At 43.3% G+C, this 14,087-nt stretch overlaps 1 protein-coding gene across 1 annotated transcript in view; it reads left to right on the plus strand.

Moving 5' to 3' along the window:
• Window positions 1–14,087, plus strand: part of ZZEF1 (zinc finger ZZ-type and EF-hand domain containing 1) — an 88,915-nt gene that overhangs the window by 60,408 nt on the left and 14,420 nt on the right. Inside the window, exons 42-44 of the mRNA XM_075264845.1 lie at window positions 325–457; window positions 1,253–1,449; window positions 11,184–11,303. Of these exons, the coding sequence (XP_075120946.1) occupies window positions 325–457; window positions 1,253–1,449; window positions 11,184–11,303 (450 nt within the window). The remainder of the gene's footprint in view (window positions 1–324; window positions 458–1,252; window positions 1,450–11,183; window positions 11,304–14,087) is intronic.

Genomic DNA, 14,087 nt, shown 5'->3' on the forward strand with positions numbered 1-14,087 from the left:
AAAAAGGTATTCAACATTGGTTTTAAATAGTTTGTGCTGCGGTGGGACCCATAAACATAAAAAAAAATCCCAAAAAACTTTCTCTTCTCTCCCTGTGCCTCCGTTTCCAGTAGTTGGTAGGTCCAGTAATCTGTATATAGGTCCGTGCCAAGTGACCACTGCAGCCAATCACAGGCCCCAGGGAAGCAGCCACCACTGAGGCCCTCGGCTGCAGCTTCCATCATCTTTATCTGCCCTTCCTCTAAATACTGCAACACACTTGCTGCCACTTCGCTGTGAAGCAATTTGTTTACATGCCTTATCTCTGTATGTCTTTCACTATAGGTACTGTGCATGGGAACACGATCTGTATATATAGATAATGCCAAAGAGCCCCATGATGTGATTATATTAAAGCATTTCACTGAGAAAAACAGAGCTGTAGTTGTTGACATCAAAACAAGAAAGCGCAAAACCGGTAAGTATGATATATGTCTGTGATTACCAAATACGTTAGTTTGTCATGTACAAAAAAGATGCCAGCTCACCAAGCCCCTACATATGGTAGTAGCATGTTTTCAAAAGTCCATGCACTGAATAATGCTACGGCTGGCTCCATGTGCAATATAGCTGAAAAAGTGAATGTTCCAGCATCCAGACAAGTTATAATCAAAGATTAATTTTATTCAAATCCAGTAAAAACATCCGCTGTGTACGGCATAAGACAGCACAATGTGACTTCTGGACAAAAAATCCTCCCATAGTTTTAGATAGCCTGGTTGCTGGTCATGTGACAGCTAAGGACCAAAAGGGTGGATAAATGGCCACCAGCCTTAGACAGTATTGGTGAATCTGTCCCTGTGAAAGTCGAAGACTCTTTTCCCTGGGTAAATGCTGGATCCTAGTGGGATGAGGGACCCTTAATGATGATCATGGCCATGTGATTCGCCTCCTGTGGGAGATGGTTCTTGACTTCATCTAACATTTACACATGGTGGTTTTGTCTTGGACATTTGGAACATATTGTACATAGTCTAAAACTGAGATGGGACATGTAAACCAGACTCTGGAATGGACAGACCACAGCAGCATTTTTCAGAAGGAGGGCACCAAGTTTTTTTTTACTGTACTTTTGCATGTATATTCAAATTTTTACTTTAGACAGGGAAGGTCACATAAACTATTTTGAACAGTTAGATAGGAAATAGTTAGTGCTTGTGATTGTAGTTATGTCGAAGTAGTTTTCATAATTATTGTCCATCTCTCATCCCAGTGAAAGATTATCAACTTGTGCATAATACTGACTGTGATGGACAGTTTACACAAGGATATCTTAAGAAATATCTTCAACACTTTGCCTCCATTTCCCGCCACCTCCTACAGTCAAACTTGGACAACAGCTGTGCAGAAGCCGTTGAAGCAACGTGGGTCCTGTCACTTGCTTTAAAGGGGTTATATAAAAGTCTTAAGGTAAATTTTGCTATTTTAATACATGGACGCTAACTAATTGAGGACATTCCAAGTGAAGTATGTGTTTGGGAAAAAAAAATCCTTTTCTGAGAGCTTTGGTAAATAGGAGACTTCTTGGAATTAGTACATTGGTATAGTGAAGTATCTGGTCGGTGCTAGGGGCAATTACTTCAATTTCCTTTTAAACTCGTTTTATTGAAAAAGATATAACAATAGACACAATACAGTCTGGAGTATGCATATGTACAAGGTACATAATAAGGTACAGCAAAAAGGCTTAAACAAATAACGAAAGATCTACCACAGCACCATCCCGACCAGGCGAAGCCTGCTCCATAAACAGAAGGATAGAACAAAGAACAAAGTAGCCCGATGTCATCATTCATACATTATACAAGCACAAGTGGGATCACAGCTCCATCCGATGGTAATCATTCTCAACCCGTAAAGGCATCAAGCGCTGAGCGCAGTGAGGGGGCAGAGTATTGGGTAATTGAAGAACTACACCATGCTCCCCAAACCTTAAAGGGGCTTTATCAGCAAAATCATGCTGATAGAGCCCCACATATGCGTGTATAGCCTTTAAAAAGGCTATTCAGGCACCGGTAAAGTTATATTAAACTACCCCCCCCCCGTTTTAAAATAATAACCTAAAAAAGAATGTGCTCTACTTACCGAACGTGCACGCTGGGCGGGCATTCAGGGTGTCTCTTCATCTTCTTCCCCGCCTCTTCTTCCTCCGATGTCCTCCGGTCCCGTCCTCCTCCGGTGCTTGCTCGCGGACACTGATAAAAAAAAAAAAAATAGCCTGGGCGCATGCGCAGTAGCCGTAGTAGAAGCCACGTGCTACTGCGCATGCGCCCAGGCTATTTTTTTTATCAGTGTCCGCGAGCAAGCGCCGGAGGAGGACGGGACCGGAGGACATCGGAGGAAAAAGAGGCGGAGAAGAAGATGAAGACACACCCTGAATGCCCGCCCAGCGTGCACGATCCGTAAGTAGAGCACATTCTTTTTTAGGTTATTATTTTAAAACGGGGGGGGGGGGGGGGTTAGTTTAATGTAACTTTACCGGTGCCTGAATAGCCTTTTTAAAGGCTATGCACGCATATATGGGGCTCTATCAGCATTATTTTGCTGATAGAGCCCCTTTAATAAATTTCTGAGGGCAGCCCCTACCTTTATAAATGATTTGGTTAACCACATGAGGACCGCCGTACGTAAATTTACGGCCTCATGTGCTGGTACCTAAAGACCGGACTATTGCCGAAATACGTCCGGCCTTTAGGTACCTTTCTGGCGGGGGGAGGGGTGCGGGGGGGACAGGGGTTAGGTGTTACTAACACCTAACCCCTTCCTCCATAACGTCCAGTCGGAACTGAGTCCGACTGGAAGTTTTAACCCTTTCGATCGCGCCGTGAAACATCACGGCGCGATCGAAAGGCATCCGCCGACAATTGAAGCTGATCGGCACCCCCCGCGGCGAGATCGGAGGGTGCCGATAGCAGTAAAAGGTAGTCTGGGGTCTGGCCAGTGACCCCAGACTGCCCGGAGCCCCCACATACCTGGTGATCCTGCCAGGACCTTCTGATGTCAGGCTGTGCGTCTACACAGCCTGACATCCTGCTACGGAATGCCATGTGGGACACCTGCAGGCTGTGTCTCACATGGCATTCTATATCAGCAAAGTATTGCTGATTGAAGTGTCCTAAATGGACACATGAAAAAGTAAAAAAAAATGTAAAAAAAATAAAATGAAGTGTATGAAAAAAAATTAATAAAGTTATAAAGCCCAAAAATCCCTTTTTCTCAATAGAAAATGAATTATATAAAAAAAGAACTCAAAAGTAATAAAAACAATGCATATTTGGTATTGTCGCGTCCGTAACAATCTGTACAATAAAACGGAAATAATATTTAATGTACACGGCGAACGCCGGAAAAAAAAAAACGGAAAAAACTCGCCGGAAGTAATGATTTTTCGCCATCTCACCATACAAAATATGCTATAAAAAGTGATCAAAAAGTCATATGCATCCGACAACAGTACCAATAAAAAGCGCAGGTTGTCCCGCAAAAAATAAACCCTCAACCAACTCTGTCAACCGAAAAATAAAAATGTTACGCCTCTTAGAAGATGCGATGCAAAAAACATTGATTTATGTCCCCAAATGTGTTTTTCCTCTGCAGAACTAGTAACACATAAAAAAATACTATAAATGAGGTATCGCCGTAACCGTACCGACCCGCAGAATAAAGGGAACATGTTACTTATACTGTACGCTGCATGGCGCAAAATTAAAAAAGTAAAACTCAATGCCAGGATTGATTTTTTTTTTTTTAAATCCTGCAAAAAAGGGTTAATAAAATGTATTCAATAAGATGTAGACACCCAAAAATGGTGTCATTACGAAATGCATCTCATCCCGCAAAGAATAAGCCCTTATATGGCCGCGTCACCAGAAACATAAAGAAAATATAGCATCTCACAATGTGAAGACAAAAACCCTCAAAAATCGCCAAATTATTAGAACACAACTGGGTGCGTCATGTAGGGAATATATAAGCTGTGTGAGCGGATATCAGGGGACACCCCAGATTTACAGCTTATGAGGGAACAGACACCAGAAGTGACCCCCAGAGTGACTCCCCCAATCATAGGAGCTACTGGGACATAGTAGGGAATTTGGTGTTTGCAATGTCCTCCGCACAGCTTATACATTCCCTCTTCGCCATCCGCTGTGCAGTCACGTCCGGGATACTAATACTCACTACACCCCCTGATAAATTCTTTGAGGGGTGCAGTTTTCAAAATGGGGTCACTCCTGGTACCCCATGGAATCCACTTTTCTGGTACCTTACAGGCTCTACAAACATGACATGGCGTCCAGATACCAAACATCTGAATCTGTACTCCAAAAGCCGCATAGCGCTCCTTCCCTTCTGCACCCTGCTGTACGTCCAAACTGCAGTTTATGACACATGTATGACACATGTATGACACTGGTGTACCCCCGGATAACGGACATAATGTCATATGTGGGTATAAACTGATACTAGGGCACAGCCGGACACAGAAGGGAAGAAGGGTCATTTGGTTTTTGGAGCACAGACGGTTTGGTTTTTGGATGCCATGACACTTTTGTAGAGCTGAAACGCCAGTAATTTGGAATCCCCTGATAAATTACCTTATTTTGGAAACTACACCCCTGAAGGATTTATCCAGGGGTACAGAGAGCATTTTTAACCCCCAAGTGTTGCTATAACTTTATATATATAACTATAACTGTAGTGGATTGTGAGAGGTGAAAATGACCATTTTTCCAGGAATACGTCCTTTCAGTGCGTAATATGTTGTGCCCACCTTGTATCAGAGATGAACGCTCTAAAAGCTGTTGTGCCCGGGATACCCGTTTAACAGTTTTTGGAGGGTCTCTGCTGACATAAGTCGGGCACAACATGTTGCACACTGAAATGGCAAATCTGTAAAATTTTCATTTTTAACTTCTCTATCAGTTGCGATTTCATTTCTGGAAACTAAATAAATGCAACACTCAAGGGTTAAAAATTCTCGCTACACCACTTGATAAATCCCATCAGTGGGGTAGTGTCCAAAATAGGGTGACATGTCTGCGGATTCCACTTTATTGGCAATTCAGGGGCTTTGCAAAAGTGGCAAAAAAAACCAAACTGTGCTCCAAAAACCAAAATAGCGCTCCTTCCCTTCTGTCCCCGGTTGTGCCCAAACAGCCATTTCTACCCACATATGGCATTAAGTACGTTATCCGGGGTACACCAGTGTCATACATGTGGGCATACACTGCTATTTGGGTACCCAGCAGGGTGCAGATGTGAAGGAGCAATATGTGCTTTTGGAGTGCAGATTTAGATTCTTCGTTTTTGGACACCACGTCACATTTGCAGAGACCCTAAAATTGCCCCTACAAAATGGGGTCACTTCTTGGTGAATTCCAGTTTACTGGAACCTCCAGGGCTCTGCAAAAACATCATGGCGCCCAGAGGGTCCCTCTAAATCTGTATCCCAAAAGCTAAAACGCACAGTGGTCCTTCCCTTCTGAGCCCTGCTGTGTGCCCAAGCAGCAGTTTACACCCACATATATAATTTTTTGACCCCCGGGATGGCCCACTTAATAGTTTTAGGAGTGCAGGTCTCTGACAACACAAAGTGGGTGCAACGTATTGGGCACCGAAATGGCATATTTTTAAAAATTTCAATTTTCATTTTGTACATTAATTTTTGGGAAGCATTTTAGGCTCAAAATGATAATACCCCTTGATACATTCCTTGACAGGTGTAGTTTCTAAAATGGGGTCACTTTTGAGGGGTTTCCATTGTATTGATACTTTAGGGGCTCTGCAAATGCGACATGGCACCTCAAAACTATTCCAGCAATATATGCCCTCCAAAATCCAAATAGCGCTCTTTCCATTCTGAGCCCCAGCATGTACCCATACAGCAGATTTTGGCCACATATGGGGTATTGCCGTGTTCAGAAGAAATTGTGTAACAAACTGTGGGGGGCTTTTAATTCTTAAACTATTTGCAAAATTAAAACTATGGCGCTAAATGGACGATTTATTGGGAAAAAAAGTAATTTTTCATTTTCACGTCCCAATGTTAATAAAATCTGTGAAACACCTGTGAGGCCAAAATACTCACTCTACCCCTAGACAAATTCTGTGAGGGGTGTAGTTTCCAAAATGGGGTCACTTATAGGGGGTTTCCACTGTATTGGTACTTTAGGGGCTCTGCAAATGCGACATGGGACCTGAAAAATATTCCAGCAAAATCTGCCCTCCAAAAGCCAAATAGCCCTCTTTCCATTCTGAGCCCCACCATGTACCCATACAGCAGATTATGACCACATATGGGGCATTTCTGTGTTCAGCAGAATTTGTGTAACGAACTTTATGGAGCTTTTTCTCCTTTATCCTCTTGTGAAAATTAAAAATTTGGGGCTAAATTGACAGTTTGTTGGAAAAAAAAGTAATTTTTCATTTTCATGGCCCAATGTTAATAAAATCTGTGAAACAGCTGTAGGGTCAAAATGCTCACTCTACCCTTTAATATGTTCTGTGGGGGGTATAGTTTCCCAAATGGGGTCACTTTTAGGGGGTTTCCACTGTATTGGTACTCTAGGGGCTCTGCTAATGCGACATGGCACCTAAAATTATTCCAGCAAAATCTGCCATCCAAAAGCCAAATAGCGCTCCTTCCATTCTGAGCCCCGCCATGTTCCCATACAGCAGATTATAGCCACATATGGGGTATTGCCGTGTTCAGGAGAAATTGTTTAACAAACTGTGGGGGGCTTTTACTCCTTTAACCCCTTGTGAAAATGAAAACTTTGGAGATAAAGTGACATTTTAGTAATTTTTCATTTACACATCCCAATGTTAGTAAAATCTGTGAAACAACTGTAGGGTCTAAATGCTGACTATACCCCTTGATGAATTCTGTGAGGCGTGTGGATTCTAAAATGGGGTCACTTTTGGGGGGTTTCCATTGTTTTGGTACTCTAGGGTCTCTGCAAATAAGGCATGGCGCTGAAAATTATTCCAGCAAAATCTGCTGTTCAAACACCCAGTGTCGCTCCTTCCCTTCCATGCACTGCCGTGTGCCCAAAAATCAGTTTACACCCACATGTGGGGTATTTCTGTGCACGGGAGAAATTGCACAATAAACTGTCAGATGCATTTTCTCCTTCAACCCTTTGTGAATGTGTTAATTTTGGGTCTAAATGAATGTATTAGTGAAAAAAAATGAAATGTCTAAATTTCACTGCCATATTATTTTTATTCTTATGAAATGCTTAAAGGGTTAACAAACATCCCAAATGCTGTTTTGAATAATTTGAGGGGTGCAGTTTTGAAAATGGGGTAATTTATGGGGGTTTCTATTATACAGGCCTTTATAATTACTTTCAGAACTGAAGTGGTCCCTAAAAAATTGGTTTGGAGAATTTTCTTGTAAATCTGGAAAATTGCTGTTACACTTGTAAGCCTTGTGACGTCCAAAATAAATTAAAAGACAATCAAAATATGATGCCAATATAAAGCAGAGATATGGGAGATAATATTTATTCATGTATTTGGATGGTATGACTATCTGCCTGAAAAGCAGATAATTTCACATTTTGAAAATTGCAATTTTTTTCAAATTTCCATCAAATTTCCTAGTTTTTTTATAAATAAATGCAAAAATATTGATTAGTGTTTACCACTAACATGAAGTATAATGTGTTACAAGAAAACAATCTCAAATTCATTTGTGTAAGTTAAAGTGTCTCAAAGTTATTGCCATTTAAAGTGACACATGTCAGTTTTGAAAAAAGAGGCCTGGTCTTTAACATACTTTTGGGCCTGGTCCTTAACCGGTTAAATGGGAGAATGGAGTTAACCAGTTTCTGCCATTGAGACACCGACAGGGGACGTGGGGCCATCCACCGCAAGGCGGTGGCCTTCATGGCATAGAATAAACATTCCCGAAGAGAAATCCGGGTGTGATGTGGCCATAACTCCTCATTCAATACACCGAATAGACAAACTTCAGGAGAAAACGGGACAGGGCGGTCAAGAACATCTATCAGTAGATCAACCACCCCCCTCCAGAAGGTCTGTATAATCGGACAAGACCACATCATGTGCCAGAAGTCTGCATGAGGATGCGGACATCGGAGGCAGCCCGGGCCTGGCAAGCGACCCATCTTATGAAGGCGGGTTGGAGTCAGGTAGCACTGATGTAAAATAAAGATTTGGATCAGCTTATTATTGGCCGAGGGCGAAACATACAGAGGAGACTCCAAAACATCCTGAAACGTCTCATCCGTTAGTTCGGGAATATTGGTGCGCCAACGCGTCAGGGCCGGGGCCTCTGTCAGGGACACCTTCACGTGAATCAAATGGTCATAAAGAACAGAGATCAGGCCTCCTGGACCCTGAGAACGCAGCACACCAATCAGTGGGTATTCAGAGATAGCACTAGGCTGGGTGGGGAATAGAGAGGAGAGGGCATGGCGTATTTGAAGGAAGCAGAAGAATTGATGGCGGGGAATCCCACGGGAGGAGTGCAGAGAGTCAAACGTGACGAAGACTCCCTGCACGTATAAGTCCGACAAGGACACCCCATAACGAGACCAGGACTGAGCTTCAATTTCCTTTTAAAGTATAACCTTTGTTTAAATTCTGACTTGTTTTCCATGTAATACCAAGCATTCAGCATGCACTGGGAGGACATAGGATTTTATTTTGTTTAGAATATTATTATTATTATCCTAACCTGCAAATAAATTGGTTACAAGACAAGAATAGTATTTTCCTCAATATCATATACCTTTCTGATATTAGCTTGCACTATTAAAGAATAGTCCCAGAAACTTAAAATATTTTATAGAGCTGTAAAAATTTTCTCTAAGCATCTTAGTGGAGACAGTCTGTTGTTTCGACTGGTTGCCAATATAACCATGAATGCAAGAACTTTCTATGTTCGGAAACCCAGTCATGATTTCCTTACGGAGGCTGGATTATCTTCTCATATATGTACCGTATTTTCCAGACTATAAGGCGCACATAAAATCCTACGATTTCCTCAGAAATCGTAAGTGCGCCTTATATATGGAAGCGGCGGCACACGAGGAGTTAAGCGGCGGCCGCCGGCAAAGTCTGCCTGCCGCTTCCATGCATTGCAATGGGAGCGCGCTATTCAAATAGTATTCGTTCATCTCTAACTTCAATTGTAACTTCTTACAATTGAAGTTAGAGATGCGCGAATACTATTTGAATAGCGCGCTCCCATTGCAATGTATGGAAGCGACCGCCGCCGGCAAAGTCTGCCTGCCGCTTCAAACGATTCTACCATTAAAATAAGTTCTTTCCTCTGACCACGTCGGAATAGCCTTAAAGGCTATTCGTCTCCTACCTAGCTGCGTCCTCCCCTTCTGTGTCGTCTTCTATGGGCCTCATGGATGACACATGCGCAGTCGGCTCTGGCTGCGAGAGCCTGTTAGAGCCGACTGCGCATGCGTCATCCATGAGGCCCAAAGAAAACAACACAGAAGGGGCGGACGCAGCTGAGGAAGAAGGCGGCGCTGGCTAAAGGTAGGAGACGAATAGCCTTTAAGGCTATTCCGACGTGGTTAAGAGGACAGAACTTTTTAATGGTAGAATCCCTTTAACTCCTCGCGTGCCGAGCGCTTCCATTCATTTCAATGGAAGCGTGCCACTGAAATGAATAGAAGCGGCTGGCACGTGGGGGGTTAAGCGGCCAACGGCAAAATCGGCGTGCCGCCGCTTTCCATCACATATAAGGCGCACCGGACAGCGCTGCGCCTTATAGTCCGGTGCGCCTTATAGTCCGGTGCGCCTTATAGTCTGGTGCGCCTTATATATGGACCTAGGCAGGACTATAAGGCACTCATGGGCAATGCGCCTTATAGTCCGGTGCGCCTTATAGTCCGCAAAATACGGTAGTGTCCCTGTCTGATAAGCTGTCCACAATAAGGAAATCATAGCTGGGTTTCTATTCCAGACCATATCCATTGGTGACCGATCAAAACAACAGACTTGTCACCAATAACATGATTACAGACATTGATACTCTCTTTAATATTCTCTAAAGTACTTTATAAATTATAATTGCAGAAACATTTAGATTTTAATTGTCTACAAATTGAAATATGTTGGTTTGTAGATAAACCTATCTGTAGACATGTTAAAGGGATTCTACCACTAAAACACATTTTTTTCTAGTTACCATGTCGGAATAGCCTTTAAAAAGGCTATTCGTCTCCTACCTGTGGAAGTGCTCTCTGCCGCGCCGTTCGTTCAAAATACCGGTTTGTACCGGTATGCTAATTAGTTCTCTCGCAGCGATGGGGGCGTCCCCATCGCAGGAGCAGCGATGGGGGCGTCCCCATTGCAGCTCGAAAACCGACTGCAGCGCCGCCTCTCTGGTCTTCTGTATCCTCCCCTTGCTTCTTCAGCGTCTGTCGGACGCCTGCGCAGTACGCTCTGTTCGGCGAAGATTGCCGAACGTACTGCACATGCGCGAAATTGCGGTGCCCGCACTATGGCTGGGACCGCAATTTCGCGAATGCGCAGTACATGCAGCAATCTTCGCCGAACAGAGCGTACTGCGCAGGCGTCCGACAGACGCTGAAGAAGCAAGGGGAGGACACCGAAGACCAGAGAGGTGGCGCTGCGGTCGGTTTTCGAGCTGCAATGGGGACGCCCCCATCGCTGCGAGAGAACTAATTAGCATACCGGTACAAACCGGTATTTTGAACGAACGGCGCGGCGGAGAGCACTTCCACAGGTAGGAGACGAATAGCCTTTTTAAAGGCTATTCCGACGTGGTAACTAGAAAAAAATGTGTTTTAGTGGTAGAATCCCTTTAAATAAAATAAAGGATTTCTTTTTAAATTCCTTTTAATAAAGGTTTCCCATTGTGTCATTAGGATTTTGGATACCATCTTGTAGCTAAGGTAGCCATGTGCTTTGTGTGTCGGTTGAACGTTAATTTAACTCTTATTCCCCCATTTTGTCCATGTGTTCTCAGTAAGGGTGAGCATGAGCTATGTATTTCACCTCATTGTATATGTAGTTTTGTAGATCTCACAAGATCCCAAGTTTTTTAACCATACAGATCTGACTTATTTGACCTGTACACAGCTATGTTCATCCGCTTTTTGACTCATTTTATCATTTTAATTTTGCAGAATCATGATTTTGAAGAAATTCAGTCTGCATTTATTCAATCTGGGCTATTAAAGTTACTGGTGAGAAAATGTAGCAAAGGAACTGGTTTCAGTAAAACATGGCTTCTTCGTGATTTAGAGGTATAACTTGTTCTGTGTACACAAGAAACTTTCTACAATGTTTATGTGCATATTCTATAATTCATGTGTATTCACTAGATACATGTAATTATAACTTTTTTCTGATTATGATTTGTCCATAACCAAGGATGTGACGTGTGTGTGTGTGTTTTTTTTTTTTTTTTTATGATATGACACCCCAATCCTTCTAGCATTTGTCCACAGGACAGTCAGGCTAGTCCCACGCACATTATTAAGCACATATCTTCTATGTATTACTGCAATCACAGTATCACAACAGCTCTTTACATACTACTTCAATCAAAGCAGATCTACTTACTTCAAGCGCCATCCACAGGCTTTACATTAAGAAATTGGTGGGGCATGGGGTATCTAAAGCTTGCAGAGTCAAGACTGACCTATGGATTATAGAGCAGACTATAATAAAGGCTGTTACACAGAATTAGAATAACCGGTGTCATGTTAGGGATGGGTGACTATGACCTAAATAAACATCCTGCTTAAAGAGGACCCGTCATGTCCTCGGGCACACGCGGTTATATATATCACTAGAAAGCCGACAGTGCGCTGAATTCAGCGCACTTTCAGCTTTCCTGTTATGTGCCCCGGGAGAAGACTTATGGTGCTGTTACTGATAGCTCTTCAGTGTCAGAAGGATTTTTTGACAGTCTGTGAGGAACGCCCCTCCTGACAGTGGAGTCCATAGTGCTATACTGTCAGAGGTGGCTTATCTTACTGCCCAGCGATGACGCTGAGTCGTGAGGAACACCCCTCCAGTATTAGTCCATGGATGAGTACTGTCAGCAAGGGGAGGGAGAATTCCTCCCCGCTCAGCGTCATTCCTGGGCAGTGAGGAACGCCCTATCTGACAGTACAGCACTATGGACTCTATTGTCAGGAGGAGCGTTCCTAACAGACTGTCAGAAATGCCCTTCTGACACTGAAGAGCTATCAGTAACGGCACCGGTAGCTCTTCCCCTGGGGCACATAACTGGAAAGCCGGCAGTGCACTGAATTCAGCGCACTGTCGTCTTTCTAGCGGTATATAAAACCACATGTGTCAGAGGACATGAAAGGTCCTCTTTAATTAAACTAGGCAACTGACACTAGGAATAGCACGGTGGCTCAGTGGTTAGCACTGCAGCCTTGCAATGCTGGAGTCCTGGGTGCAAATCCTGCCATGGACAGCATCTGCAAGGAGCTGCTATGTTCTCCCCATGTTTGCGTGGACTTCTTCCAGGTACTTCGGTTTCCTCCCACAGTGCAAAGATGTACTGATAGGAAATGTAGATTGTGAGCCCTATATAGGACAGTGATTGACAGTTTTTTAAAGCGCTGCGAATTATGATGGCGTTATATAGGTAAGCATAATAAATAAATAGCAAAAAGAATTTTGCTCCACCGTCGGGCTATACTCTCTCCACAGACACTGTGCTTCGTCAGCTTTAACCTAGCGTCCATAGGAGGCAGACACGACCTGACGCCGGTCTTTCTGTCTTACCGTTTTTGGGGTTTTTTTTCTCCGCTTGAGCAATATCTTCCTTTTTTGGTCTGTGCAATCCGGGTCTGTTTGTCTCAATGACCCTTTCCATTGTTCGGACACGTTGTCATTGTCCCAGAGGGCCCTAGCTTGGGCCTGGCTGTTTCCAAGGTTTCAGTCTGCTATCAGGGATCATCTGCCACCTATACATGTGACGGCTCTTCCTTGAGACCTGTAGGCGCCTCCTCAGAGTTTTGTCATCAGGTTTATGCCACCCAGGTCTGCAACGCTGCCATCTGGGCCTCTCAACACTTTTTCCAGGTTCTACCAGATCCATTCTGTGGCCTCTTTCAATACCACCTTGGGTTGTAGATTCTGCTGCAGATGTGTAATTCCCACCCTCTGAGACTGTTTTAGGACATCCCATGGTGCTGTTCCCCAATGCAATAGGCAAGGAAACTGGATTTTTGTACTCGCCATAAAATCCTTTTCTCATTGTCTTCATTGGGGGACACAGATCCCACCTTTGTTTTCTTGTTGCCCTGCCTCTGGGCCTTTTTTGGTTATTTGTGTCTCTCCTACTGCTGCAATAAAAACTGACTAAGCACAGTGTCTTTATAGAGGGTTTGGCCTGGAGGTGGAGTCGACTTCTTTTGCTATTCATAGTTTCAGCCTCTTAGTTGGCCAGGTCTATACCTATGGTGCTTTGTCCACCAATGAATACAGTGAGAAAAGGATTTTACGGTGAGTACAAAAATCCATTTTCCTCACTTATTTCATTGGGGAACACAGCACCATTGATTCTTATTGCCATCTGATAAGTTGATAGGTTATCAGCAGACAATGTGATCTCTTTATGATGATTGTGGCGCCGTAGGAGTTGACCTTTTGAAGGGTTGTTAAGCTGATTCAGTGTTACTTCCCCTTTTACCTCAAAGTGATGGTCCACACCACCTGGCAGGCAACCGCATTCACTTGAATGGAGCTGTGCTGCAGTTCACATAAGCAGTGTTTGGCCAGGGAAAGAAGAAGAGAAGTATTAATGTGAAGAAGCTGCATCTATGAATCAGCCTCACTTCATTGTCAGTATTGGTGGCAGCCCTAGAGGCTGGACCTCAACCAGTTATACAGTTTTTGCATATAGCACTAATTACAACTATGTTTAAGTAGGGGTTATATACAAACTGTAAAAACCATATATTTTAATTACTTTAATTATTATGTTGGCTCTTGAGCATAAGATTAGAAGTTTAGCAGTATTTTTAGAAAAGTTACTGGTGTATGGACTTTTAAATGTTTTTGTG

The sequence above is a fragment of the Leptodactylus fuscus genome, chromosome 2, assembly GCF_031893055.1.
Source record: "Leptodactylus fuscus isolate aLepFus1 chromosome 2, aLepFus1.hap2, whole genome shotgun sequence".
Classification (NCBI taxonomy): Eukaryota; Metazoa; Chordata; class Amphibia; order Anura; family Leptodactylidae; genus Leptodactylus; species Leptodactylus fuscus.